The 26534-nt window shown below is 50.7% G+C and overlaps 1 protein-coding gene and 1 pseudogene across 1 annotated transcript; one reads left to right on the plus strand and one right to left on the minus strand.

Annotated features, from left to right (window-relative positions):
- Positions 1-1738: 1738 nt before the first annotated feature.
- LOC114229470 (zinc finger protein OZF-like) lies at positions 1739-26245 on the minus strand. Its single transcript, XM_054710239.1, has 3 exons — positions 25500-26245; positions 23665-23788; positions 1739-4251 (listed from the first exon to the last, which is right to left on the minus strand). The coding sequence occupies exons 2-3, from the start codon at positions 23783-23785 to the stop codon at positions 2765-2767; spliced, it is 1608 nt and encodes a 535-aa protein (XP_054566214.1). The 5' UTR covers positions 23786-23788; positions 25500-26245; the 3' UTR covers positions 1739-2764.
- LOC129147576 (BTB/POZ domain-containing protein 19-like) lies at positions 23882-25974 on the plus strand (annotated as a pseudogene).
- Positions 26246-26534: the final 289 nt, after the last annotated feature.

Consider the following 26534-nt stretch of genomic DNA (forward strand, 5'->3'; position numbering starts at 1 on the left):
GCAGCTGCCTGTTGCCGGGGTGCACAGCCACACAGACTCACAGGGAATCATACAGAAAACAGAAGCAGGGACACACTCAGGTACAGAATACTCACAGCCTATGGTGGGTGCTCAGGTGCAGAGCTTATGGCCAGGCTCACAGGGTCCCACGCTGTAGACACCAGTAACACCTTGATGGGAACATACACACAGCGACACACAGATGAGAAAACACAGGGTCCCTCAGCATGTACCACAGGGCATATCCACACGCAATGGACACACACACGCCCACACCTGGGAAGACTTATTCGGACACAGAACACAGACACAAAGAGGACACAAGCACACACAGATACAATTAGGAACACTCAAGGGGGAAGGAAATTCACACATACAACCAACACGCAACATGCAAAACAAACACCCCCCCCCCCCAAATGCTGAGTCCTACTAGTCACACTGTGTGAGGTAATATGCTAATTTGTCCATAAAGGTTTCCCAGTCACAACTAGTCAATGGGTTGCGCATGCACAGGAGCTGGGGGGCGGGGATGGGGCGGGGACATCCTCCCACAACTGAGGCACGCCCAGGCCTGCCCAGCACTAAGGTCCCCTCCAGTGCTGAGGTGGTGCTGTCTGCCTGTGTCCCTGACCTGGGACTTGGCGTTGCCTGCGTGCATCCTCCCACTAATGCAGAGCTGCTTCTGTGTCTCAGTGAACTTTGAAACGGACCCAAGAGGAAACCAAGAGGGGAGAGGCCAGAGCTGTGGATTCCCAGCGCTTTAGCCACTTGAAAACATTCACTTGGAATGTGAGGCGGCTGTACGTTCAGCTGAGAAGTGAGGGGGCTGCATACCCCCGGGGATCACTGGGCTCCAGTCGGTCCGAGGTCCAAGCGTTCACCATCAGAAGGAAAAAACAGGGGGAGGGGCCCGGAGGGAGGACAATCGAAGGAAATGTGTCTAGACTTTCCCCAGCCCTCTCCCTATTTCTGCTGCCTACAAAAGCCCCAGGCACAGCCACAGTTCTGTTCCCACCTTTTAGTCCCCTGTCTTCCAACCACAGAGGAAAGAAATAAGGAAGGAGACCGTGCTGCCTCCAGAAAGTATCGATATACCTGATCAGCCAGTCGCCTCACACAGAGGAGCGAGCCTAAGCTGTCAGTAGGACATCTGTGAGGGCTCTGGACTGTGAGGGGGGCAGATCAGGCTGAGTGACCCCCCCCCCACCCAATACATGAATTTTCATGCACCGGGCCTCTAATTTTTAATAAAATCCAAGTAAAATATTACCCCAAAAATGCAAAAATAGACTCAAAGAACACCAGTGGGTCTCAGGGGTGTATGTGGTATTGCTAGAGGCAGACTTTTCCTGAGGTGAACTATTTGGGGCCCAAAGCATCAGGGAATTCTCCCAGAGAAAGTAGACTCAGTTGCAGCAGGCCAGGGGCCTGGGGACGGGGAGAGCAGGCTGGAGAGACCTCTGGATGGAGACAGCAGAACTCTGGCCAGCTCCTCTCAGGTGGACACAGAACCCCAACCCCTCCCAGGGGCCTGCCTGGGGCTCCTCTCTGCCAGCTTCTGGCAGGACACATCGTGGCCAGCTGCAGAGGGAACATCCAGGGCAAAGGCAAGAGAGAGTGAGGAAAGGTGGGCTGTGCAGGCTGAGGCCCATCTCAACGAAGAAGGGTGGATGGTCTTTTTTAAATTTATTTTTATTTATTTTTAAAATATATTTTATTGAGTTTCCATAGAGATGAAGGCAGAGGGATTGAGTGTTAGAAACACTGATGAGAGAGAAACACCCATCAGCTGCCTCCTGCACAACCCCTGCTGGGGATGTGCCCGCAACCAAGGTACATGCCCTTGACCAGAATTGAACCTGGGACCCTTCAGTCCACAGGCCGACGCTGTATCCATTGAGCCAAACCACTTAGGGCAGTCTTTTTTATTTTTTATTTGAGAGAGTGGGATGAGAGAGAAACACAATGACTGGATGCATCCCACCCAGACAAAATGCTGGGCTGGGATTGAACCTGAAAAATACTAACACAAAGTCATGCGGTCTTTATTTCAGGCCTGGGGCAGTAAAGCAAAGAAAATTGGACAAAGAAGGATTTTCTGCCATCAAGCTATCCTTCCTGAAGCACAGAAAGTTTGAGATCCCCACAATATCTTTTAAGCCTACATGCTGACACATCACAACTGTGCTTTCAAAGCAACCCAGGCAGTGAATAGAACCAACAAAATTAAAGGTACAAAAGCAAAATCACAATTACAAAAACACCATATACCAGAGCAGAGGACAGCAATCAGTTTGCAGCAATTCACAGCAGAAGGTGAGAACCACAGTGTCCCTGAAAGAGGCAGCTCTTCTTAGCTGAGAATGGGAGCTCTGGATAAAACCTGGGTCAGGTCCATTTCTTAGTCAGAGAGTAAGGAATGAGGATCCTGCCAAGAGCTCAGAGTATTCACTTAAGCACAAGTGAGAACACAGAATTCCTTTTCCCTGTGCACCAGGGGTGGTGACTGATGCACATTGATCAGGTGAGCCAGGTGGTGGGGAGGTCACTTCAGCCACAAAGACTTGTAGTGACATCAATGAGGTGGAGTCCTTGAAAGTTGGCAAGTGCAATGCAGCTCCTTCAAGCCTCACTTGTACTTCAACGTTATGAGGAATTTCCCACTGTGTATGTTCAGATAAGAGGGGTTTACATTCAGGTAAATGGATTTAAGTCTCCTTCAGAGTTGTAGCGTGAGAAAGATAAAACATCCCCTGGACATTTAAGAACTTTCTACAATGTGAATTCTCAGATGTCTAACAAGGCTAGGTTTGCTGCTAAAACTTTTCCCACATTTAGTACACTCATGAGGCCTTTCTCCAGTGTGAGTTCTGTGGTGGTCCATGAGCGAACGTCTTTGTCTAAAGGACTTTCCACAATCATCACACTCATATGGCTTCCCTCCAGTGTGAGTTCTGTGGTGCTCCATTAGTGAACGTCTTTGTCTAAAGGACTTTCCACAATCACTACACTCATACGGCTTTTCTCCGGTGTGAACTCTGTGGTGTTTAATGAGGTGCCCCTTGAGTCTAAAGAACTTCCCACAATCACTACATTCAAAAGATTTTTCACCAGTGTGAATTCTCATGTGTTCCATGAGGTGAAACCTTCTCCTGAAAAACTTCCCACAATCAGTACACTCATATGGCTTTTCTCCAGAGTGAACTGCCTTGTGGTTAAGGAGTGTACTATTGTTCCTAAAAGATTTCCCACAATCAGTACACTCATAGGGTTTTTCTCCAGTGTGAACTGTCTTGTGGTTAAGGAGGTTATTATTTCTCCTAAAAGATTTCCCACAATCAGAACACTCATAGGGTTTTTCTCCAGTGTGAACTGTCTTGTGGTTTAGGAGGTTATTATTTGTCCTAAAAGATCTCCCACAATCAGCACACTCATAGGGCTTTTCTCCAGTGTGAACTCTCTTGTGGTTAAGGAGGTTATTATTTCTCGTAAAAGATTTCCCACAATCAGAACACTCATAGGGTTTTTCTCCAGTGTGAACTCTGTGGTGTGAAATGAGGTTGGACCTTTGTCCAAAGGACTTCCCACAATCAGCACACTTATACGGCTTTTCTCCAGTGTGAATTATTCTTTGCTGAATGAGGTGAAAGTTTTGTTTAAAAACTCTCCCACCTCTGTTACACTGGTATTTCACTTCTCCAGAGCAGGCACTCTGATGCTGAACAAATCTCTGGTTGTGGCTGCCAAATATTTCACAGTTACAAGTCTGGTGAACACTTTTTCCAACAAGAAATACCTCTGAAATCTCACTGCCACTGTGTGGCTCCTCAGTGGTGAGAGAAGCCTGGTGCTGGAGAAGCTCTGAGATGGCTGGGAAGACGTTCCCAACCTCCCTACTGTTTGAAGGCACCCAAGGTAAGTAGAAGGTGCAGTTGGTCACAAACAAGGCCCTGTCCATGTCTTCTTTCCAGGGCTTCTCTCCATTGGCTTCCCTCTGCTGCTGGGGAGGGTTTGCATTGAAACAGAAGTCTCTCACACATGCATCACTGAACAAGGCTTTCTGCTCAAAGTCTCCAGTTTGTGACTCACTCAGGTGCAGAATATCTTTGAACTCTGAGACACACCGATTACACAGATGGGTCCTCTGAGATGCTGGAGCTGTCATAGAAGCCCTGACCTGTGACTCTTCTTGAACAGATAAGCTCTGCTCAGGACAGACCTCCTCCTCATCCGTTTTATGCCAGCAACCTGAAAACAGAGAAATGGGGAGGAACTGATTGTTACCTGTGGTGACAGGGGAAGTCCATTGCTAAAGTGTTTTGCACATAATACATGGGTTCTATGAAATTATCTGAAAATAAGAGATGTGCAGGAAGGATTAATAAGAAGCTTCTGTGAAGGTCTCGGCCTCTGAAGGTCACAAAACAGGGAAGATCTCACCAGAAACATGACACACACATGGCAAGGACCACATGGAAGAGAAGATGCTCCCCACTCAGTCTTCTGCTAAGAGTGCTCAGCAGCGCTGGTCTGCTGATGACAGGGGCAAGCTGTACATAAAGTTGGTTATGTCTTATTCCAAGTAAAATTCAATAAATGAGTAGCAGGCATTCGAGGACGACTTAAGCATGTATGTGAACCTCCTAACACATGTGGAGATCCATGTAGGAGAATACTGCAGAGGAAGCAGTGCAGAGGGACAGGTGATGCAAAATGGTGACAAAGGTGAAGGTAGCCAGATGCCAGAAAGTCACAGATGAAATGCAAGTCCGCAAAGTGTTAAGTATGAGAAAGAGAAGGCAGAAATGGGGTGTAGCCATGGCACCTGCCCCTAAACACTGTTGGAAATTAGCTGGTTCCTGGTACCATCTGACCACCACCATTATGTCACACCTTCCCCCAGTTGTCACTCAGCATGGCCAGACCTCCTCTGAGACCATGTTGCATGTTTACTCTATGAGGAAACCAGGTTTCTCCCTGAATCTTCCACTCTACCGATGCATAAATACTCTAAATACTCCAAGTATTAATGAAAGACAATGGAGGAGAGCAGCCAGCTCTGGCCCAGAGCAATTTGGCCCACAATAGTCCTCAGCTAAGGTAATACTACAAACAACTGATGAAGGGTCTTGCAAGAATAGCCCATGGATCATGGAAGAGAAGAACATAACCTGGCATAGGCTGTCATAAAGCACCTTTCCCTACAGGAAGGGGAAGAAGAGAATAAATGTGGGTATTGTCACCCTCCCAGGGAGAGGAAGAGTAGGATGGGACCCATTAAGCTGCCTGTGAGACTCCGGTTCCCAGACACTCTCTGCACTTTTGGAGGCAATGGGTGTCAGGGATGTTCCTGGAGCCCACTGGTCAGGGCTCTCCACACAGCTCAGCTCTGGCAGCCACAGTGCATTTGACAAGACAGGGGCAGAAATGAGCAGAACCCGGGGTCTGGCTGTGGGAGAGAGAAAGCTATGTTTTGAGAATAAAGGAAAAACGGACATCACTTCAGGACACAGGGACAATGTGAAGCTCTTACCCACAGATGAGACCAGTTCAAACACTTCCAGCATCACATCGTAGTACAGAAGTCTCTGAGCCTCATCAAGGAGTCCCCACTCCTCCGGAGAGAAGGAAATGGCCACGTCCTCAAAGTACATATCTGTCATAACAGGGACAGTTCGGTCCATGATCAGCTTCTCTCCTAGGATTTTACTTTCATCATACCTCCCACTCTCCATGTCCATCTGCTCCCTCCACTCCCCACATCACAGAAAATAGCAGGCCTTGCATCCACCAGAGTCACTCTCTCCTTATATTTCTACTCATACTGTGTCTTCCCACAGCAATACAGCAGATATCCAGATTGATTATACCTGACCTCAGGGCCTCACATTTAGGGTCAATGCAATGGGTGTCACCAACATAGGGTACAGATAATTGTTGGCCATAAAGAGAGATGTGAGTGATTTGACACTGGTCTTGTGGAGCAATATTCTTGTTGTCCCACAGATTCTCCTTCCAAGACCCCGAAAAACAAGCATAATTCGTCACCCTTTCGATTCCAATCCTAGGGTGCTGAGGCCAACACTGTGCCCTGCCTGTTCCACATAATTCTTTGCATCCCACTTCTCTCATACAGCTGCATTCCCAGAGTCACAGCTTCAATGACAACACATATACGCCATGAAGAGTAGGGATTGTTATCTAATCACCTTCTTTTCAACATTTTAACTCACCTCCTCTGTAATGTATTTCTCTCTTACCCTTCTCCCCTCCCCAAGCGAGTACAGATTTTCAAGCCCAGGGGACACTGATGTATGCTATCCCATTCCTATTGATCACTGTATCACCCCAACAACAGGCAGGTGTGCACCAATATGACACCTAAATGCTGGACCTGGCATGTAGCGCCACAACACCCGTCTTTTCAGGAATTATCCTAAAATTCCCCATGTTGTATCATCCAGTTATCACCAGAAATGGACTCAACCTTCATTCCCTCTTTGTCAATATCAGGGATCTGTGGCCATGAATTCACACTCCCTCTCCAAGAGCACATCACTCCTTCTCCCACACCCTCCCTCACACCTGCACTCCCACAGCCCCAGCTCCCATGGACATCTCCTTGGTCTCAGTCATTACTCAGCATGTGTGTTCCAGAGAATGCATGACATGTTCAAACAGTATCACATACTAACCTGACTCTGATTGCCCACACCCAAGGCACAGCCTTCAGTTCTGCTATGAAGGCCTCCCTCACAAATTGTTTTTACCTTTAACCTCGCCTACTGAGAACCACATCAACTCAGTTACCCAGAGCCCACCTCTCCTGCTGCTGCTCTTGATGTCCCTTCTCCACTCACAGCCCTCATTACTCAAGTCCCACTGCTTACGGCCCTCTCCCCCATGCCCAGTGAGTCTCCCAGATGCCCACTCAGGCCCATAAGCAAGTCAACCAAACTGGATGCAACACACCAGGCCACACAAAGGGTCACAAGAAATCCTGGTGAGTGTTTAGGAAGTAAATATGCACCAGCCACAGTCTCACCTTTTTTTTTAAATTACTCTTCTACCTCCAATAGAAAAAATAAAAATACGATCTACAATTCCTCTCTGCTCTACAGTCTTTACTATTTTTTTAAGTAGTCTTCATTTTTAACTACTCCTCAGAGTCCCAGATGGTCATGAAATATCTCATACCCTAACAGGAAAAAATTAAAATATTTCATATCCCTAATGAAGATGACTTTTCCCATTATGAATTTCTCCATGTCAGTTGATGGTGCTTTCATACCTTCAGGTGCTAAATCCAAACCTTTACATTATCTCTAATTCTTACCTCTCTCTCCAATCCTCAAAATTAGAAAACCCAGGTGGCCACACCTAAATCACTGATCCCTAATGCAACTGCTTCTTCCGAATCCACAACCACCACTGTGCTCCCGTCACCATCACACTCACCAAGGCCATCACAGCAGCTTCCATTGTAGTCTTCCTACCCCCGTCCTCACACCCGTACTGTGCATCATGCTGCAGTCACAGGAGTCTAATGAGACCTGGGACACATCACCTGCTGTTCTGCTCCAATTACCCCAATGACCCCTCCACCAGCAGAACAGAAACCCAAGTTGTCACAAAGCTGCTCTGGACTTGACTCCTGTCCCACTGTTTCCAGTTCCTATTATTAAACATTGGACACCTGCCGGGCCCTCAAGCAGCTTAGTCTTCACTTCAAGCCTTGGCACATTCTGGAACCCATGCATGGAAGGACCTATCACCCACAATTCCACTGGATGCCAAAATCAGGTACCACTCATATGACCCTTGACCTGGACTTAGGGTTCTGGGCTTGGTGCCCCTACAAAGTCCCCAGGTCAAAGGTTCCCCGAGACGAGAGGCTGGACAGTCCCAGGACCCTCCTACCTCAGAGGCCCCGATAGTGTGAGGCCCTGACATCAGCCCCACAGCCCAGCCCCCTGAGCGGCTCTGCACCTGCAGGAACCTGTGGGAACTGAAGGTCTGTGGAGGGCCCGGCACCCACCGCCAGGACCCAGGGCTCAGGCCCGAGGTCACGTGACCAGGAGAGGCCTGCACCCCTCAGGGGGTCCTCAGGGCGCACTCCTGCTGGGGGGCTGTGGTCACAGGGTCCCCCCTCCCTGCTGTCCTCTCCCCTGTGGTCGGCTCCTCCTCTGGGCAGTTGTGGGGACGTTAGAGCCGCATCTCAGGCCGCGTCCCTCTGTGTTCACAGCCCCCAGCCCGTCCCCTGAGGAGGAAGTGACCCTCCTCCCGGAAGCCGCCGCTCCTCCTCTCTGTCGCCTTTAGACACACACAGGCCTGGCTCTCCCCCTCCCGGCTCAGCCCCCACGGCCTCCCCGGCGGCACCGCAGCCCGTCGCCTCCCCTCCCCCTGCGCCCCCCACGGGCACTCACTGCTCTGGGCGCTGCGGCCTGGGCTGCGGGGCTGAGCGGCGCCGGCCCCGAGGCGGGAGGGCCGATGGGGTGACGCTGAGGGAGCTCTGTCCGCGGAGAGGAGGCGGGGGGCACGGGGACCCCAGTCCCGCCGGTTGGGGTTCAACCCGCCTCTGACAGCCCTGCCCAGCGGGACGCGGCCTCCCACGGCTCCTCCTTCTGGCGATCGGCGCGCTGAAGCCTGTGAGCCGGGGTTGAGCTGGAAGAAGTAAAAATGTCCGCTGAAAGAAGACTCCGGAAGTCCCGCCCTAACCGGATGCACTAGCACCAAATGCCTCGTGTGTACGCATTGCTTTCTGGGTAATGTAGTTTTCTCTACCGCCCAGGAGTGGGCCAGCTTTCCAGCCCAGGAACTTGAGGAACCAGGTGTTGTAGCTGCCAGTGGCGCTGGGGAAGGAGGGGATGGGACTAGGGGCCTGGTTACCTGGGACAGACTGACAGACCTTCCGGGGGAGGGGGGAGAATTCCTGATCTGAGCTCTCTAGGTGAGACTTCAAAAAATAAAATGAATGTGTTGTTACCTAAAAGGAATAGATCACATTTCTGTAATTAGGCTGATGGGAACAAAATACTTTTTAGAAATGTGGGTAGACAGTAATAGAATTAAGTGGTTAATTTTCACTTGTAATCATATAGGAACTGTGTGCTGAACAAAGGCTTGCCTGAATAGCCATATATTTCCAGGCCCCACATCAGTGGAGGGACTGTGGAACTAAGAGGCCTAGACTCAGCCCTCAAACATGGAACAGACGCAGCCCCACCCCTTCCTTGTTAAGGAAACAGCTCAGCCAAGTCCCATACCTGTCAGCAGGTGCACTCCTCCCACCAGGTGGGGCTGTACCCTCAGACACTCTAGCACCACGTGTACAACGGATGGGGGCAGTTTTAGGTTTGTGTCATGTTCTTCTCTCATTTTCCGCTACTGGGTTGGTGCTGGGGCCAATACAGTGACCTGCTGATGGCAGAGTCGCTTGCTTAGCTCAGCGCCTTGAGTGGGCACCACTTAAAGCCCTCCAGACAGACAGGGCCTGCCCAGCCAGTGCAGATGCCCAGGTTGTGGGCTCCATCCCCAGGAGTGGCCTGTGGGAGGCAGCCAATCCATGATTCTCTCTCATTGATGTTTCTACCTCTCCAACTCCCTTCCACTCTGAGATCAATATATATGTTAGAAAAATAGGGCCTGATTGTGTTGCTTTTCTCTAAGGATGGATGTAGGTGGATATCATTGCAAAAAGGCTCTCTGCTGGTGTTTAGGGTGTGGGTTGAGCTGTGATTTGGGAGTCCATACGACCTTTCCGAGACGTGATAAACCTGCTCAGGGGCCAGAGCTGCCGGCATCCTATCACTTGCTTTACAGCCCTGTGCTGTGCGTCACGTTGCTCACACTCCACTCAGAGTCCTCGTCCGAGGTCACTGGGTCAGCATGTCCTTCAGTGGATGTAGGTCTCCCAGCTTCGGGGAGTCACTTCTGTGCAGCTGTGCTTTAGGAAGTGAGCAGTGCACGGGGGCCCTTCATCCTGGGGGAAGGAGGGTAGATGCAGGCTTGCCCAGAGGGTGCCGCGGGGCGCATCCTCACTCTTCCCCTCTTCCTGCACTAGGATCCTGGACACTTCCCTGAAGTGCCTCAAGGAGCTGCAGGGGAGAACATGGCCCATTAGCCTCCAGAGGATGAAGCAGCCCAACCACCTGAGCTGGGAGCTGGAGCAGCTGTCAGACGGCAGGCAGCAGCCCCTGGTGCCGGGGAGCCAGCCTGGCTGCGGCTTCTCCCTCACCCAGGGAGCTGAGCCCTGGGCTCTGAATCTCCTGGGTCAGCCCATCCTCAGCCAAGTCCATAGGGTTTTATTCAAGGGCCATTTGGAACTGTTCCGTTGCCATTCTCCCCAAGGAGAACATGAAGCGTCTAGTAGCCTTGAAGTCAGGACACGAATCACAAAGATAGTGTTGCCAGATTTCTCAGCGCCCATGCGGACAGTCCCAGGAGCTTCCAGAAGACAGCACGCTGACCCCCAGAGGCTGTCTTAGATCAGTCCGTGGGGGATTGAAAGCTCTGCATGGCAGGAGCCTTCCCCAGCGGTCACTGACCTCCATTGTAACAGCAGCCTGGGCCGATTCCCTGTGTTCTTGTCAGAATCGGGAGGATGGGTGCGGTCTGCTGTCTCCCTGGGCAGGGGGTGCTAACTGTCTCATTCTTAGGCCTCTCCTTCCCCCTCATGTTTGGGCCCCTCCTAGCACCCATACAAGGTGTGCGGGTGGCCAGGGGAAGGTGGGTGGGTGGCAGGGGGCCTGGGCAGCCAGCCAACAGGAAGCCAGGTCCTGTGCTCAACCCCAGCACACGTGCACCTGGGAGCGCAGGGCAGGTGTGCTCGGAGCGCTGCAGGCACAGGAGGCCTCAGGCTGTCTGGGGAGGGGCTGCTTTTCCAATTCTGAGCCACATCCCTAAGCCTCACGGAGGATGTTGAAAGCGGGCAGATATTCCTTCTCTTCAAGGTCCCATCAGCTCCAAACCCAAGTCAGTTCACTGAGCTGTGAATCTGGGCGAGAAGTTAGTTCTTTCTGTGGTTTGGTGTCCTGGCACTCCTGGGGCCAGGGGTGGGCTAAACGGGAATCCCTGCTCTGGGAGTTCAGGGTCATGGGGACACTGCCCCCTGGTGGGACACACGAGTGGTGCCGGTGGCAGGGACCCTCTCAGAGCAAAGCTTGTCAGAGACCAGGGTGGTGGTGGGGTTGGAAAGCCCCCGATTGGGACACTGCGTGTAGTTTGTGAGCCCCTGCAGGCCAGGGCCTGAGACTTCCTGATGTTCCCACGCCTGCTGCTAAGCTGGCAGCCCAGGGACAAAGTGTGGGTGAACTTTTTTTTTAAATATATTTTATTGATTTTTTACAGAGAGGAAGAGAGAGGGATAGTTAGAAACATCGAAGAGAGAGGGATAGAGAGTAGAAACATCGATGAGAGAGAAACATCAATCAGCTGCCTCCTGCACACCCCCTACTGGGGATATGCCCACAACCAAGGTACATGCCCTTGACTGGAATCGAACCTGGGACCCTTGAGTCCGCAGGCTGACGCTCTATCCACTGAGCCAAACCGGTTTCGGCTGGGTGAACTTTTGTGTGGATGGTGTGGTGGGTTCCTGAGTTAGAAAGGCTCGGCTTCGGGTCCTTCCACCACCTGCTGACCAGGCGGCCTCTTTTTTTTTTTTTTTTAATATCCTTGATATTATACTTTATTTTTTTTTAATTTCTTTATTAAGGTATCACCTATTTGTCCTCATCCCCCCATTCCCATCCCAAACCCCTCCCCACGCATGCCCCCACCCCCCTGTTGTCCGTGACCACTGGTTAGGCTCATATGCATGCACACAAGTCCTTTGGTTGATCTCTCCCCCTTATCCCCACCCTCCTCTACCCTCCCTCTGAGGCCCGACAGTCTGCAGGCGGCCTCTTTTAAACCTGTTTTCTCATCTGCAAAATGGGGACAATGGAGCCGCCTCAAGGGATTGCTATGCGTGTCTCCTGAGGAGACAGAAGCTCTCAGCCAGCCTGGCCCACGGGCGCCTGCCCTCGTGCCCTTTAACGATACTCATTGCTCTGGCTCTTGGTGCTCCTGAGCGCAGCACCCCGGAGCGGACCATTGCTGTTGTCCCCATAAACATTGTCATCATGAGAGCCTGTGGGCGCTGGCCTTTAGGGAAAGACGCTTGTCCTCAGCCCCACTGCTGTCCCTGGAGGTCCCTCACCCTCACTTCCCGGGAGCGCAGCGCGTTGGCCTGAGGGATTGACAGTCAGGAAGTGGGCGGGGCGAGTGCAGGTCAGTGGGAACCTATCAGATGCCCCAGAACTGTAATCTGGAAAATGGTTAAAAGGGTGGACTCCGTGTTGTATATATTTCACCCCAAATATATACATTTATTGATTCAGAGAGGAAGAGGGAGGGACAGAGAAGCATCAGTGATGAGAATCATTGATCAGCTGCCTCCTGCATGCCCCCTACTAGGGATGGAGCCTGCAACCCGGGCATGTGACCTCCTGATTCACAGGTCAATGCTCAACCAATGAACCTTGATCAGGGTCACCCCAACTTTTACAAGTGTCATTTTTAAAGCGAAGGCTGCACAGGTCCCGTGTGAATGAGCACAGGTTGTGACTTTGTGGAGTTTTAGGCGGTTAGTGTCCTTAGCAGCCTTATCAGGACGCAGTATTTGGTGTGTGTTCGTGTGTTGAGAGCATGTGTGTTTGTGTGTCATGAGAGTTGAGCTGGAGTTGGGGCCATGAAAGAGCGTTTGCTCCCCTACTGAGCTCCCTGTTGCTCGAGGTCTTCTGTCTGTTCTGGCTTCTGGGTCTGTGCCTCTGTCCTGGGTGGACGATGAGAAGGTCCCCCGTGACATGGCGCTGTGAAAGCCAGCATCCCCTCCAGGTCCTTCCAGCCCCGAGGGGGGGAGGAGATGGGGTGAATAGGAAGCAGGTGGGGTGCAGCCCCAGGGGCAGTGCAGTGTGAGGAGGCTCCCAGGGCTGAGGATGTGGCCCTGGAAGGACAGGTGAGGGAGTACCTGACCCTCAGACATGCCTTTGCCTACAGTCACGCCCCTGCTGGAGGCAGGAAGGGCTGGGAACTCGCGTTCTTCTCGGATCTGTGCGCCCCTTTCTGGCTGCTTAAAACCAAGGAAGGAAATCTGCCTTTTTCTGTGTTTACCTTGTTTTTATCTCGTTTAGACTTTTCAAGCAATTTAGATTTCCTGTCTCATTCTTTCAATTCGATCGTGAAACTGATAAACTCTCCACCAGACGGACCTTGCCCGGGGATGGCAGTACTGGGCACACACCCCAGAGCCTCTCACACCCCCAGGCATACTGGTCAGTGATCGTGCCTGTCACACCCCCAGCTGAGTCCCCCACTCTGAGGACTGGCACAGACCACACCATCACTTTGCCATCTCTGTGAGTCTCTGCAATCCTTGAATAGACAGTCAGGTTAAAATTAGCAAACAGGGGTTCCAGCATCTTGAAGTTTTGTATTGGCACCTCCACGGTCACCTGCTTTCTTCTTAAGCTCTGGGCAGCTCCCCTAACGGACCCAGCCAAGCCAGCAGGAGGGCTACAACGGCCTGAGGAACCCTCAGGTGCTGACAGCATCAGCACCCTTAGGAAAAGGGAGGGCACTCCAGCTGCCCATCCTCAGGCCATCAGACCTAGGGCTCGGGGGATGGCTGTCTCGGGCCAGGGGCAGAGAGGGGAAGCAGAGGCCCTGAAATCTGGGCTCAGACTCGACTTTGCTCTTCAGCCTCCAGCCAGATCCTGGCGGTGGAGGAAGAAAACCAGCCCCTCCAGGGCACAGTCCAGGAGCTGCGGGCGCCTCCCTGGCCCTGCAGGAGAGCAGCGTCAAGTGCATGGAGTTGCAGGAGACCCCTGCCCATCCCTGCCTCCCTCAGCTCTGCAGAAAGAAGCCACTCATGGAGGCTGTGCAGGCTCCTGCGGGTCCGTGTCTAGCAGGTGGGTTTCCCGCCTCAGGCAGCAGGACCAGCTCCAACAGGAGGTGGCGCTGCAGGAGCTGAGGAAGCTCTTGACCACCAACCGGGAGACCCTGCAGCAGGAGCAGGAGGCCAAGGTCCTGGCCGCCCAGGAGAACCAGAGGCTGCGGCAGGAGGTGGACAGGTAACGACCTCCTGCATGGCAGCTTATTAGTGAGTTTACATTAAGTCCCCAGAACCTGTTGTCTATGTTGCACTGATGGCAGGTCTCAGCTCAGACTGGCTGCGTGTTCAGTGCTCAGTGGCCACACGAGGCAGTGGCTGCCTGATTGGAAAGCGCACTTGGCCATCCCCATGTCATTGGCTGTGTTGGCCCTTCCGACTCGTGTAGATCACACCGAAATACCTCTTTGTGACGTGGCCTTTTTCTTCTTTTGGGAGCAGATTCCCAGCAGTGGAGTCCCAGGGGCGTGTGGTGTGAGACTTTGCTGATCTGGGTTTTAGATGCTCACCCGCGTGAGGCAGACCTTGGAGGAAGAGAAACATCACTTCAGGAGCCAGATCAAGACATTGGCAAAGAACTGGAGCCTTCCAGAAGAGAGTGCGGAGAACGAGGCTCAGTGCATATAAGGGGCGGGCTGACCGACGCCTGTCCACAAAGGTTCCTGGCTTCCAGCTCCACGCCCAGGCCTCCACGTTCTGGGCAGAGCACCCTGGTGCACTGGTGTCCCAAGGGCAAGGGACAGACCATCTTCTCAGCCCATCCTTCTCTCCTTGCCAGGAATGGTTCTAACTTTCTGCAAGGAGGGGTGTTTGGCTTTTGTTGGCTTTTCAAAGACACGGCCCATTGCCAGGCAATTCTTAATCTGCTTTTGGAATTAAGTTCAATGTAAAAATATGACAGAGGTACCTATGGAAGGAATTCAGATCGCAGGCTGAGCCCTTTCTGAGTCTGATTTCCCCTTAATGGGCTGGGGGAGGGTTGTGGATACGCTGTGGTTGACCTCCCTCTGCCGACAGGACATGGACCTGGCTGTGGTGTCGGCTCTGTGAGGCACACAGAACCAGTGGCCTGATGGCCAGGAACCAGGAGGCGTGATGGGATGTGAGCAGAGCTGTGTGCACACCAGATAGGTGTTGAGGAGCTCCAAGGAGGCGTAGAAGGCAGCAGGGTTGTGGGAGCTGGAATTCCGCTGCCAACCCGATGGGAACAAGGCTAGCCAGTGGGGCAGGAGGTGGGGGAGGTAAGGTTGGAGCACGGTGTGGTCTGCGTGCAGGGAAGTGCAGGCAGTGGCAGAAGGGAAGGCTGGAGCAGGCGGTGCTCAGCTGTGGAAGGCCTCCATGCCTCACTAATGATTTGGATTCACTGGGAGTGAGTGTGTAAGAGATGCTGGTCAACAAGTCTGAGGGAGCTGCCAGAAATGAGGCAGGAGGAAGAGGCTTGGTGTTGGAAACCTTCTGGTTTGGATGTCAAGTAATCCGAGATGCATCTGAGGGGGTGTGTGTGGGGGGTCCAGGGTGGTCTTCACCCCTCGGTGCTGTGCTGCTGGACTGTCCTTGCTTGTGATCGGGAATGGCTGGCCATGAGGGACAGAGACATGGTCACAGTGACCACAGGGGCACTGGCCCAGCCCCCAGGGGTCACAGTGCTGCTTTACTGTTGTCCTGGATTCTTCTCGTCTACAAGTGGCTCACCCCCTACCAAGGATGGTTTACATGGAAAACCACACTATAGTTTTGGTATAGAAATGGTGGCGGCCTGAAATTGGCTCTCTATAATGCAGCTGGTAAAAATGAACAACAGAGGGCAGGCAGGTGCCAACTAGAAGAGCAGGGCCTGGTACCCAGGAGGATGATCTGATGATGGTTCTGCATTAGACAGTGTCTGCAGGGGGCCAGGGAGCAGGCAAGCTTCCTGAGCCTGCTCCGAGCAGAGTCTTCCCCAGCACGGGGAAGGTTGTGGGGCCTGCCCTCCGTGAGTTTGTGTGTACGGGTGGGGTTCGGTCAGAGCCAGACAGGAAAGCACTGTAGCACAAGGCCAAGCAGCAGGGCTGTGGGAAGAGACCACCACAGACTAGAAGACCAGATGCCGAGCCAAGGGCGCTGGGAGCAGAACAACGTCAGTGGTCAGGGGCCCAGCGGTTTGTGAGCCATCACTGTTCACGGGCTGCTCACTTCACAGTGAGCTCTCAGAAAAGCCCTCGTATTAGGTGGGACCTCATCAGCTTCATGGCTGAAGGAGCCTGAGCAGCTGCCGCAATCCAGACTTGTTTTCAAGCAAGAACACCAGGGTCTGACCTGTCAAGGCCCACGCATTTGAGCTGAGGTTCAGATGGTTCAAGGTTTGCTCTCCAAAGATGAACAGCCTGATCCCCGATGCTTCTGCAGGTCTTGTCAACATTTAGGGTTCCCAGACCCACGTCACGTGCTTCGATCCTCATTTCCCCAACTCCACGATCAGGACGGTCATGAGCCCCGTGATGTCCGAGTCCCAGAAAAATGCCGGCCTTTCTCGCCAGGTCCCAGCCTGAGGCAGTGAGTCAAGTTACGTGTTTTATTTTAAACACAAGACTGTTTTTTCTTTCGCCTCTGTTTATAGAGACAAGTTCAATGCCTTACATACAATAAAGGAAGAAGAGGAGCACACAATTATGGATCAGTACAAGTCCCAGGATCCTATTCCCAAGAAGTGAGTTCATTCAAGCAGCAGTAACTTAAACACAGAACAGGGAGCTTGCATTTTCACGAGTGGGGAAAGCTGTAGCCATCTAGAGTGACCAGTTGGTTGGGCCTACATCTTCTACTCAATGGCAGGTCCCTCCCAGCACTGAACAAATTTAGAGGTTTTTTTCCGTCCTGCCCTCAGGGTTATTAGCCTGTGACGGATGGTGGGTGCCAGCTAGCCATGAGCCTGTTTAAGGGGACAGAGAGTCTGTGGTTTAGAGCCACTAAAGCAGGAGTATCAGGTTTTGTCTCAAGGTTTCAGGACCTAGGAAACCATGTGTTTGTTTGGGAAGGAAGCTGGAGCCAGACACCTGGACCAGCAGGAGGCTTGGTCTCCCCTACATTCTTCTGGAGTCATGGACCCCAGGGTGCTTCACAAACACGTTCCCTTCTCCAGAGATCAGCAGTCCTGGTGGTAGGCCAGCTCAGTCCCTGAGACCTCCAGCCTGTCCTGCAGGGCTTCACCGAGGCTGGTGCCTGAGCCCCAGGTGCTGGGCCTTCACATTGTCCTGTCCTAGCCCAGCCTTGAAGTCCAATCACCATGAATCCTGCAAGGCCTCTCTGTTGAAATCACAGAACCACAGACTTTCTGACCCCCAACCTGTCCCTTCTGTTGACAGGGACATTGAGGCATCGATGAGGAAAGGAAGCGAGTTGAGTAAGCTCAGTGCTGCTCCGTGGCAGAGGCAGAATTAGACTCAGATGAGGTCCTTCTTGTGACATTAGAATGCCTCAATTTCCGGTTAGCTGCAATATATTTCCCTTTAAATTCACTGGGTCAGCGGAGGCACCTGTAACTGCAAATTATCTTCCACCCCCTAAGCCCCGCATACAATTATCATGATGCTCACGCAGAGCACTATCCTTATGAACCCCAAATTAAGGCCACTTCCCCGGCTAGAGGGGCATGAGGGTTGGCCGTGTCCTAAAAGTCTACATCTAATAGGAAAAAGCACTGGATTAGAGCCAAAGACTTCATAAAAATTTTTACACCAAAGAAAGAAGGCTGCAGAGAATGAGTGAAGTCAATCCCAGACCATCCTCGTGGGCCCTTGTAAGCCATCCTGTCATGCTCATACTGGGTGGAGGGGTAAGAAGCCTGCAGTGGGCTCCAGCTGGTGTGGCTCAGTCGGTTGAGCATTGTCCCATGAACTAGGAGGTCACCACTGGATTCCTGGTAAGGGCACATGCCCGCAATATGGGCTTGATCCCTAGTAGGGGGAGTGTAGAAGGCATCAATCCATCTTTCTCATCGTTGATGTCTCTCTCTCTCTCTCTCCCTCTCCCCTCTGTTCTGAGGACAAAAAAAAAAAGTCTGAGTAAGAAAAGCCATGCCCTAAATTAATAAACATCCTGGTTTAATAATTTAACCCACTGAAATTTAAAAATAGTCTAACGCATGGACTCCTTGAGAAATACAGAATTCCCCTCACGTGCTAAGTAAAGCATTGGCACAAGGTGCCACTACATTCATTAAATGGAGTCAGAGCATAAATGACTCACAAAGTCCTGATTCTGGTTTTGCCGTGGGTAATGTTTCCATCACTCCTGGGCTGGAGAGGATTCTGATTTGCCAAGGACATTTAGCTAATGTGCCGTCATTTGTTATTGTGTGGGTGTTTTATTTTTTTCCTTCCCCTCTTGGGTTATGGGCGAGGGGGCAGAAACAATTTAGCAACTGGGTGCAAAAAGCGTCACGTTTGGAGAAGCAAAAGCAAGGACAAGGACAAGTCTCCTGTAGCCTGCCCAGCTCTGTCTAAACGTCTAGGATTCTGGTCTTACGCTGACATGCCACCCTCTCCTAACAAACCTCTGTTTTTCTGACACTAAGGATTTCCAATCCTTTCCCTTTATCAGTGTCCTCACCATACACCCTCCTTCATTTCTGGAAAAAAAAAAAAAAAAAAACTAACAAAAAACCCGTATCTAAAGGCCAGATGACAGAGTGGACGCCTTCTCCTGACCCCAAGTTTAAGTAGCCCATGTGGGTTCTGACTTCAAAAGAGATGAGTTGTCACAGCCTCTGGGCCATACTCCAGCACAGTGCAGTTTACGAAGCCTCGGACATACACACAGGCCCTTAGGCCAAAATGTCCGTGCTCAGTAAGTCCCTGGCTGACCGCTACCCCCTCTCAAGAACCTGCAGGCGTGAAGATCATGCCTGTGTGCAGACAGCTCATCGGTGGTCATGATGCTTCCTCACATGTGCAGTCTCCATTGGAAGGTTTTTTAAGAGTTCTTTTTGAGCAGCTAAATTAAAAACCGCTGAGCTGGAAAGAGCGGGAGGCTTGGGTTTAACCCCCGCAATTGAGGAAGCAAAGCTTCTGCAGCACTGGCTGGCCTAGGCCTCCGCTCCAGGCTACGAAGTTTCAATTATAGAAGAACACAAACCCCAAAAGAAATGGCTGCTGGCCACGGAGCGAACAGGATGCTTGGCTCCGCTCCAGGTTACAAAGTTTCAATTGTAGAAGGTAAATAAATTCCAGATACCAGGGACTCTGCTTGGGTCGCCAGGGGGCGTGGCCGGCCTGCAAACCACCACAGGCCCTGCACCCAGGCTGCCCCATGCCCCAAGGGAACCCCCACCCTGATCCAGGACACCCTTCAGAGCAAACCAGCTGGCCCCCACCCTTGCACCAGGCCTCTATCCTATCTAATAAGAGTAATTTGCAGATTGACCATCACTCCAAAACACAATATAGCTGCCCCCATGTGGTCAAAGATCCTGTCCCCATGTGGACACAAGATGGCCAGTAGGGGAGGGCAGTTGGGAGGAACCAGGCCTGCAAGGGAGGGCAGTTAGGGGTGACCAGGCCAGCAGAGGAGGGAAGTTGGGGGTGACCGGGCCTGTAGGGGAGAGCAGTTGGGGGGGACCTGGCCTGCAGGGGAGGGTAGTTAGGGGTGACCAGGCCTAAAGAGGGGGTAAGATAGGGACAAAGACGCTCGTAGGGGTGCAGTTAGGAATCAATCAGGCTGGCAGGGGTGGTTAGGGGGTGATCAGGCTGGCAGGCAGAAGCGGTTAGGGGCAATTAGGAAGGCAGGCAGGTGAGCAGTTGGGAGCCAGCAGTCCTGGATTGTGAGAGGGCAGTTGGACATCCCTCAAGGGGGTCCCAGATTGAAGAGGGTGCAGGCTGGCCTGAGGGATATCCCACCTCTTCCTCCCCCCAACACCCGTGCACAAATTTAGTGCACCAGGCCTCTGGTATAATTCATATTGTTCACAGGAGCACAATAAAGGCCACCTTTTCAGGGTGACCATTGACCTCTACAATAAGAGGCACCAGACAGCAATTTAGAACCACAAAGTCATGCACACTTTCTCCCAAGGCCTTGGTCGGCAATACAACATCAGCCAATATTGAACAAAGAGTGATTTTCTGCCATCAAGCTGTGCCTTCCAAAGCACAGAAAGTTTGGGACCCCACCATATCTGTTCACCTCTCCATGCTGACCGAACACAACTTTCCTTTCAATCATCCCAAGGAATTAATAGACCAACAAAATTAAAGGTACACAAGAAAAAACTCCTTTTACATAAAGGTCATAAACCAGAGGACAGCAAGAGGTTTGCAGGCTCGTGAATTGGAACCTGAAACACTTCATCACAGCATAAGGTGAGACCCACAATGTCCCTGAAAGAGGTAGCTCTTAGTTGAGGATGGGTGCTGTGGACGAAACCTGGGTTAATTCTCTGGTCAGAAATAAAGGAATGATGATTCATCCAGGAGCTCAGAATATTCGTAATTTTCTCAAGCACAACCCCAGAGCATGGAGGGGTTGTGACCGATGCACACTCATCAGTTGTTGGGGTGAAATATCTTCCAAATTCTTCCAGTAACATAAATCAGGTTGTAGTCCTGAGTAGGTTAAGAAGTGCGATGCAGTTTCTGAAAGTGTCACTTATACCTGAAACTTAGGAGGCATCTAGCAGAGTGTATGTTCTGATAAAGGGGTTTGCATTCAGGTAAATGGGGGTAAAAGCTTCTCCTTTGGTGTTGTTATTCTGAGAAAGTAAAACATTCTCTGAACATTTAAAGCTCTTCTCTAATGTAAACTCTCTGGTGCTCTGTGAGAGTGGAGATTTGCCCAAATGACTTCCGACAATCACTATACTCTTACCGTCTTTCACCACTGTGAACTCTGACGTATTGAACGAGGTCAGAGCTTTGACTGAAACACTTCCCACAATCACTACACTCATAAGGTTTTTCACCAGTGTGAACTCTTGAGGTGTTGAACGAGGCTACAACTTTGACTGAAGCACTTCCCACATTCACTACACTCATAAGGTTTTTCACCAGTGTGAACTCTGAGGTGTTGAATGAAGCTAGTGCTATGACTGAAGCACTTCCCACAATCACTACACTGATGCAGCTTTTCTCCAGTGTGAACTCTCTTGTGCATAAGGAGTTGAGTATTTTCCTTAAAAGATTTACCACATTCACTACACTTATATGGTTTTTGTCCAGTGTGAACTTTGCTGTGTTTAGTGAGGTAACACCTTCGATGGAAGGACTTCCCACATTCACTGCACTCATAAGGTTTTTCTCCAGTGTGAATTTTGCGGTGTCTACTGAGGTTTGAGGACTGACTGAAGGACATCCCACAAACACTACATTGATATGGTTTTTCTCCAGTGTGAACTTTCTGGTGGGTAAACAGGACAGAACTGCGGCTAAATGATTTTCCACATTCACTGCATTTGTAAGGCTTTTCTCCAGTGTGAACTCTCTTGTGGATAAAGAGGTAATTTTTGTACCTAAATGATTTTCCACATTCACTGCATTTGTAAGGCTTTTCTCCAGTGTGAACTCTGTGGTGTTTACTGAGGTGAGACATTTGAATGAAAAGTTTCCCACAATCATTACACTCATAGGACTTTTCTCCAGTGTGACCTCTCCTAGGTCGATTGAGGTTAAAGATACATGAAAACACTTTCCCACATGTATTACACTTATCACTGACTTCTCCAGAGCAGATGCCCTTATGTTGAACAAGGTTCTGGTTGTGGCTGGCAGCTTTTTCACATTCATCCCATTGGTGATGCCTTTTTCTATTGAGAAATTCCTCTGAAATCTCACTGCCACTGTGTGGCTCCTCAGTGTTGAGAGGGGCCTGGTGCTGAAGAAGCTCTGAGATGGCTGGGAAGTCTCCCCCAACCTCCCTACTGGTTGAAGGCAGCCCTGATAAGGAGAAGCTGAAGTTGGTCACAAAAGAGGCCCTGTCCACAGCTCCTTTCCAGGGCTTCTCTCCACTGGCTTCCCTCTGTTGATGAGGAGGGTTTGCACTGAAACAGAAGTCTCTCACACATGCGTCACTGAAGAAGGCTTTCTGCTCAAAGTCTGCTGCCTGTGACTCAGTCAGGTGCAGAATACCTTTGAACACAGAGAAACACCTCCCACAGAGATGGGTCCTCTGGGTTGCTGGAGCTTTCTTAGAAGCCCTGACCTGTGACTCCCCTTGTACAGATACACTCTGCTCAGAACAGGCCTCTGCATCATCTGTTTTATGCCAACAACCTGAAAAGAGAAAAATGGTGATGAAATGAATGTCGACTGTGGTGACAGGAAGAAGTGTCATTACAAAAGTGTGTCGCACATATAACACATCGGTTCCATGCAAGTGCCTGACAGTAAATATCTGAAGGAAATATTGATAAGATGCTGCTGTGAAGATCTGGGCCTCTGAAGATCACCATACCGGGAAGACCTCAAACAAAATAAGAAACAACCATGGCAAGCACCACATGGAACAGAAGCTGGATCGTCTGCTCATGTGTCTGCTAACAGTGTTCAACAGGGCTTGTCTGCTGGTGACATGGGCCAGCTGTGCAGAAGGTTGCTTACATCTTATTCCACGTAAAATTCAATAAATGAGAGTAATGTGTCAAGTTCTAGAGAAGCACGTATGTGCACCTCATAACACATATGCAGATCAATATTTGAGAATACTGTAGATAGAGCAGTTCACAGGAACACGTGATGGAGAAAGGGGAAAAAGGTGAAGGTAGCCAGATACGAGGAAGGCACAGATTAAAAGATAAGTCAGAGAAGTGTCAAGCATGGGAAAGAAAAGGTAGAAATCAGGTGTTGCCAGTGGCAACTCAATCTAAACTTGTTGGACATGAGCACATTCCTGGTATGATCTAAACACCACCCTTCTGTCATACCTCCCCCCAGTTGCAGCTCAGGAGGGCCAGGCAACCCTTTAGATCAGGGGTCCTCGAACTTTTTAAACAGGGGGCCAGTTCACTGTCCCTCAGACCGTTGGAGGGCCAGACTATAGTTTAAAAAAAACTATGAACAAATTCCTATGCACACTGCACATATCTCATTTTGAAGTAAAAATACAAAACGGCAAAAACACCCGCATGTGGCCCACGGGCCATAGTTTGAGGACGCCTGCTTTAGACCATACTGCATGTTCACCCTGTGAAAAAACAGGGTTCTCCTTGCACCTTCTACTGTACAATCACATAGAACACAAATATTCTGAGTATTAGTGAAGGACAACAGAGGTGAGTACCCAGCACTGGCCCAGAGCAAGACAGCATGCAGTAGTATTCAGGGACAGAATATTACAAACAATGGAAGGAGGTCTTTCAAGAACCGCCCATGGTTCATGCAAGTAAAGACCATCACCTGGCACAGGCAGTCACAAAGAGTCTTTAGCTGGAGGAATGGTGCAGAAGTGGAAGCCATGAATGTGGACATAGACACCCTCCCAGAGAGAGAGAAAGTGCAAGTGTGGGCCCATTAAGCTGTTTGTAACAATCCTGACCTCCAGACACTCCCTGCCCTATCAGAGGCTATGGGTGTGAGGGATATTCATGGAGACCTTTGCCCTAGGCTCCCCACACACACAGCACTCTCATCCACAGCACATTTGACAGGATAATGGGATAAAATGGAAGAGCCCATGGTCTGGCTGTGGGAGAGAAAGCTGTTTTGAGAATAAAGGAAGAGAGGGAATCACCTCAGGACACTGGGACAATGTGAAGCTCTTACCCACAGATGAGACCAGTGCAAACACTTCCAGCATCACATCGCAGTACAGAAGTCTCTGAGCCTCATCAAGGAGCCCCCACTCCTCCTGGGAGAAGGCAATGGCCACGTCCTCAAAGTCCATATCCTGTCGTAAGGGAGACAGTTCAGTCCTTGATTAGCTTCTCTCCTAGGCTTTTATTTTCGTCATAAACCCCAATACCCAGAAGTTTAGAGGGAAATGGCTGCCGATGGTAGGGCAGACTGCAAGACAGTGTGTGAGTGCGAGGACAAAGGGGGAGTGAGTGGTCGCACGGGGAGTTTGTTGGTGAGTTAGGGACAGCTATACTTCAGGAGACTGTGGGGGCCGGCCGGCTGAAGTTCCCGACTGGGCAGCCCCCACTGCTGCTGGGTTCCATCCTGGAGCGACCAGCTCTGACAGAGAGACCACGCCATCTTGAATGGGAAAGTGGATGTTATCGGAAGCCTGAAAATCTACAACTATGGCACCCAGTGAACAGCTGCGAACCCGAGAACACCGGTTCCCAAGTGGCGCGTACGTCGATTCAAAGGAGCTCTGCACCTGCTCACAGAAAGGTCAGATTTTGCCTGGGATAAGGTGAGGTGTGTGGTCCGGGCAGGAGAAACACACACGTGGGAGCTGGAGGACCTGGGGAAGTCTGCCACCAGAAAAATCCACGGCCATTGGGGCTGGCATGATCTGCGAATGTGGAAGGGGGTCCGCAGAGCTGCTAACAGAAGGGAACTCTAAAAAGCAACCCATAGCTGAACTGGGCACAAAAGGACAGCCTAAAAGTTTTTAAAAGTGTGCTGGGTGCTTCGACCCCAGGGGAAAAAAGACTGCACAGACTTGTGCACAGCAGCAGAGTTTGCGCACTTATTCTGGCTCTTCTCTCTCTCTCTTTCTGTTTAAATCCTTGCTTTTGATTACTAAGCCCAATACATAGGATCACCCAATTGGGGACACTCTAAGAGACTGCAGGGGAAAGTTGTTTTGTGGAACCTGGGGATCAGAGCAGGGAATAATGATCAGAGAACCAGCTCTGGGGCAGCCCATTCCCCCAAACCAGTATTAAGTGCCACAGGGAAAACAAAATCTGAATACTAGCTAGAGAGAACCTATAGACCCAAAGGTCAATCCAAAAACACTGCCACCCAGAGGTTGACTCCCAAATTGACTCTTGTGTAAACGCAAATAAAGGAGTATAAGAAACAGAGAAGTACTGCCTGCTTGAAAATCAGGACTGTGGCCTACAACACTGAGGAGCAGTGGAACGCAGGGAACTTCAATACTGTCCTGACTAGGAAACAGGCGTGCCAAACAGAACAGGAGAGGAAGTGAATGACCTTCACTACTGCACATTTTTTTTTCATCTTTTACTTAAGAAACTAATTTTTTTTTTTCTTCACTTGATTTTACCTTATTGATTACATTTTTATTTTCAATCAGCATTACTACTACTACTATTTTACCTTTTTTTAAAAAAGTGTCATTTTATTTTCTCTTTATTTTACTTTGGGATTAGTGTTCTACATGCTATTTTCATCTTACCTTTAGCAACATTTTCCTCTATCTCAACTTTACCTTTATGCCAACACTCTTCCTCACTTTCCCCCTTTTGTTGTCCTGTTTCTCTTACCCTATACCTGCTTTAGATTTTCCCTATTCCTTGTTTTTACCCTGTTAAAATTTCATCCTAGACTCCCTGGAGACCCCTGGACTGGTGCGTGGGGAAGCTGAGCCCTTTTCCAAAGCACTCGGAAGCCTCGTCAACTATCGCCTATACAGTGATGTTCGCTTTGTGGTTGGTCAAGAGCGGCAGGAGGTGTTTGCCCACCGGTGCTTGCTGGCCTGTAGATGCAACTTTTTCCAGCGACTTCTGGGCCCAGAGCCAGGCCCTGGGATGCCTGGCCCAGTGGTGCTAAGCACAGTACCAGCTGAGGCCTTCCTGGCGTGCTGGAGTTCTTGTATACCAACAGTGTCAAGCTGCACCGCCATTCTGTGTGGAGGTGCTGACAGCAGCTGTGGAGTATGGGCTGGAGGAACTGAGAGAGCTATGTCTGGAGTTTGTGGTGAAGGTGTTGGACGCAGAGCAGGTTTGTGAGGCCCTGCAGGCGCCTGTAACCTTTGGCCTGGGACCATTGCAGGAGCGTTGCATAGCCTCCATAGAGGCCCACAGCCAGGAGGCACTTCGGACCCGTGGCTTCCTGGAGCTGTCAGCACCCACGTTGCTGCTCCTGCTGCGCAGTGACAAGCTTAGAAAAGACAGAGGAGAGAATGAAAGCTGGGTCTCGGTTGGACGCTGCTCCTGAGAGACAGAGCCAGTGCCCACAAGCCGTGTCTTTATTTTATAGCAGATGCCAGGAGGCAAAGAAAGGGTGTGGTCAAGATGTTTGCAACATTCTTGTGAGTTTTGATCCTACTCAATTATAAGCACCTGATCAAGCTCTGTTTACTTACTGCCTATATCACTTAGGCACGTGGGGTCATGTGTTAGAACCATAGGGTCAAGCTTACAACCACAGCTGTTGGCTATAATTGTGCTGGGAGGGCTCTGCCTTCCAGGCCCGGACTTGCACGTGGCCACGAGAGAACTGTGCCCTCTCATCAGTCCAAGCCTTGGACCTGTCCAAACACTGTAACCGCGCTCCACAAAAAGACACATCCTGGGGCTGATTACAGAATTACCCTTCCCCTAGCTTTGAGGTCCTCCCTGTTGAGCAACAACCTTGAGGTGAACACCCTAAGGGGCCAGGGAAATGCTAAAAATCATGAGATTATTTTGTCTGTCAGATACTCCAGCTACAGGAAATAGTGATGGAGGTCCTCAGAAAGTTCTCAAAGATCGTACAAGCCACAGGCCCTGGAATAA

The sequence above is a fragment of the Eptesicus fuscus genome, chromosome 21 (assembly GCF_027574615.1).
Source record: "Eptesicus fuscus isolate TK198812 chromosome 21, DD_ASM_mEF_20220401, whole genome shotgun sequence".
Taxonomy (NCBI): domain Eukaryota; kingdom Metazoa; phylum Chordata; class Mammalia; order Chiroptera; family Vespertilionidae; genus Eptesicus; species Eptesicus fuscus.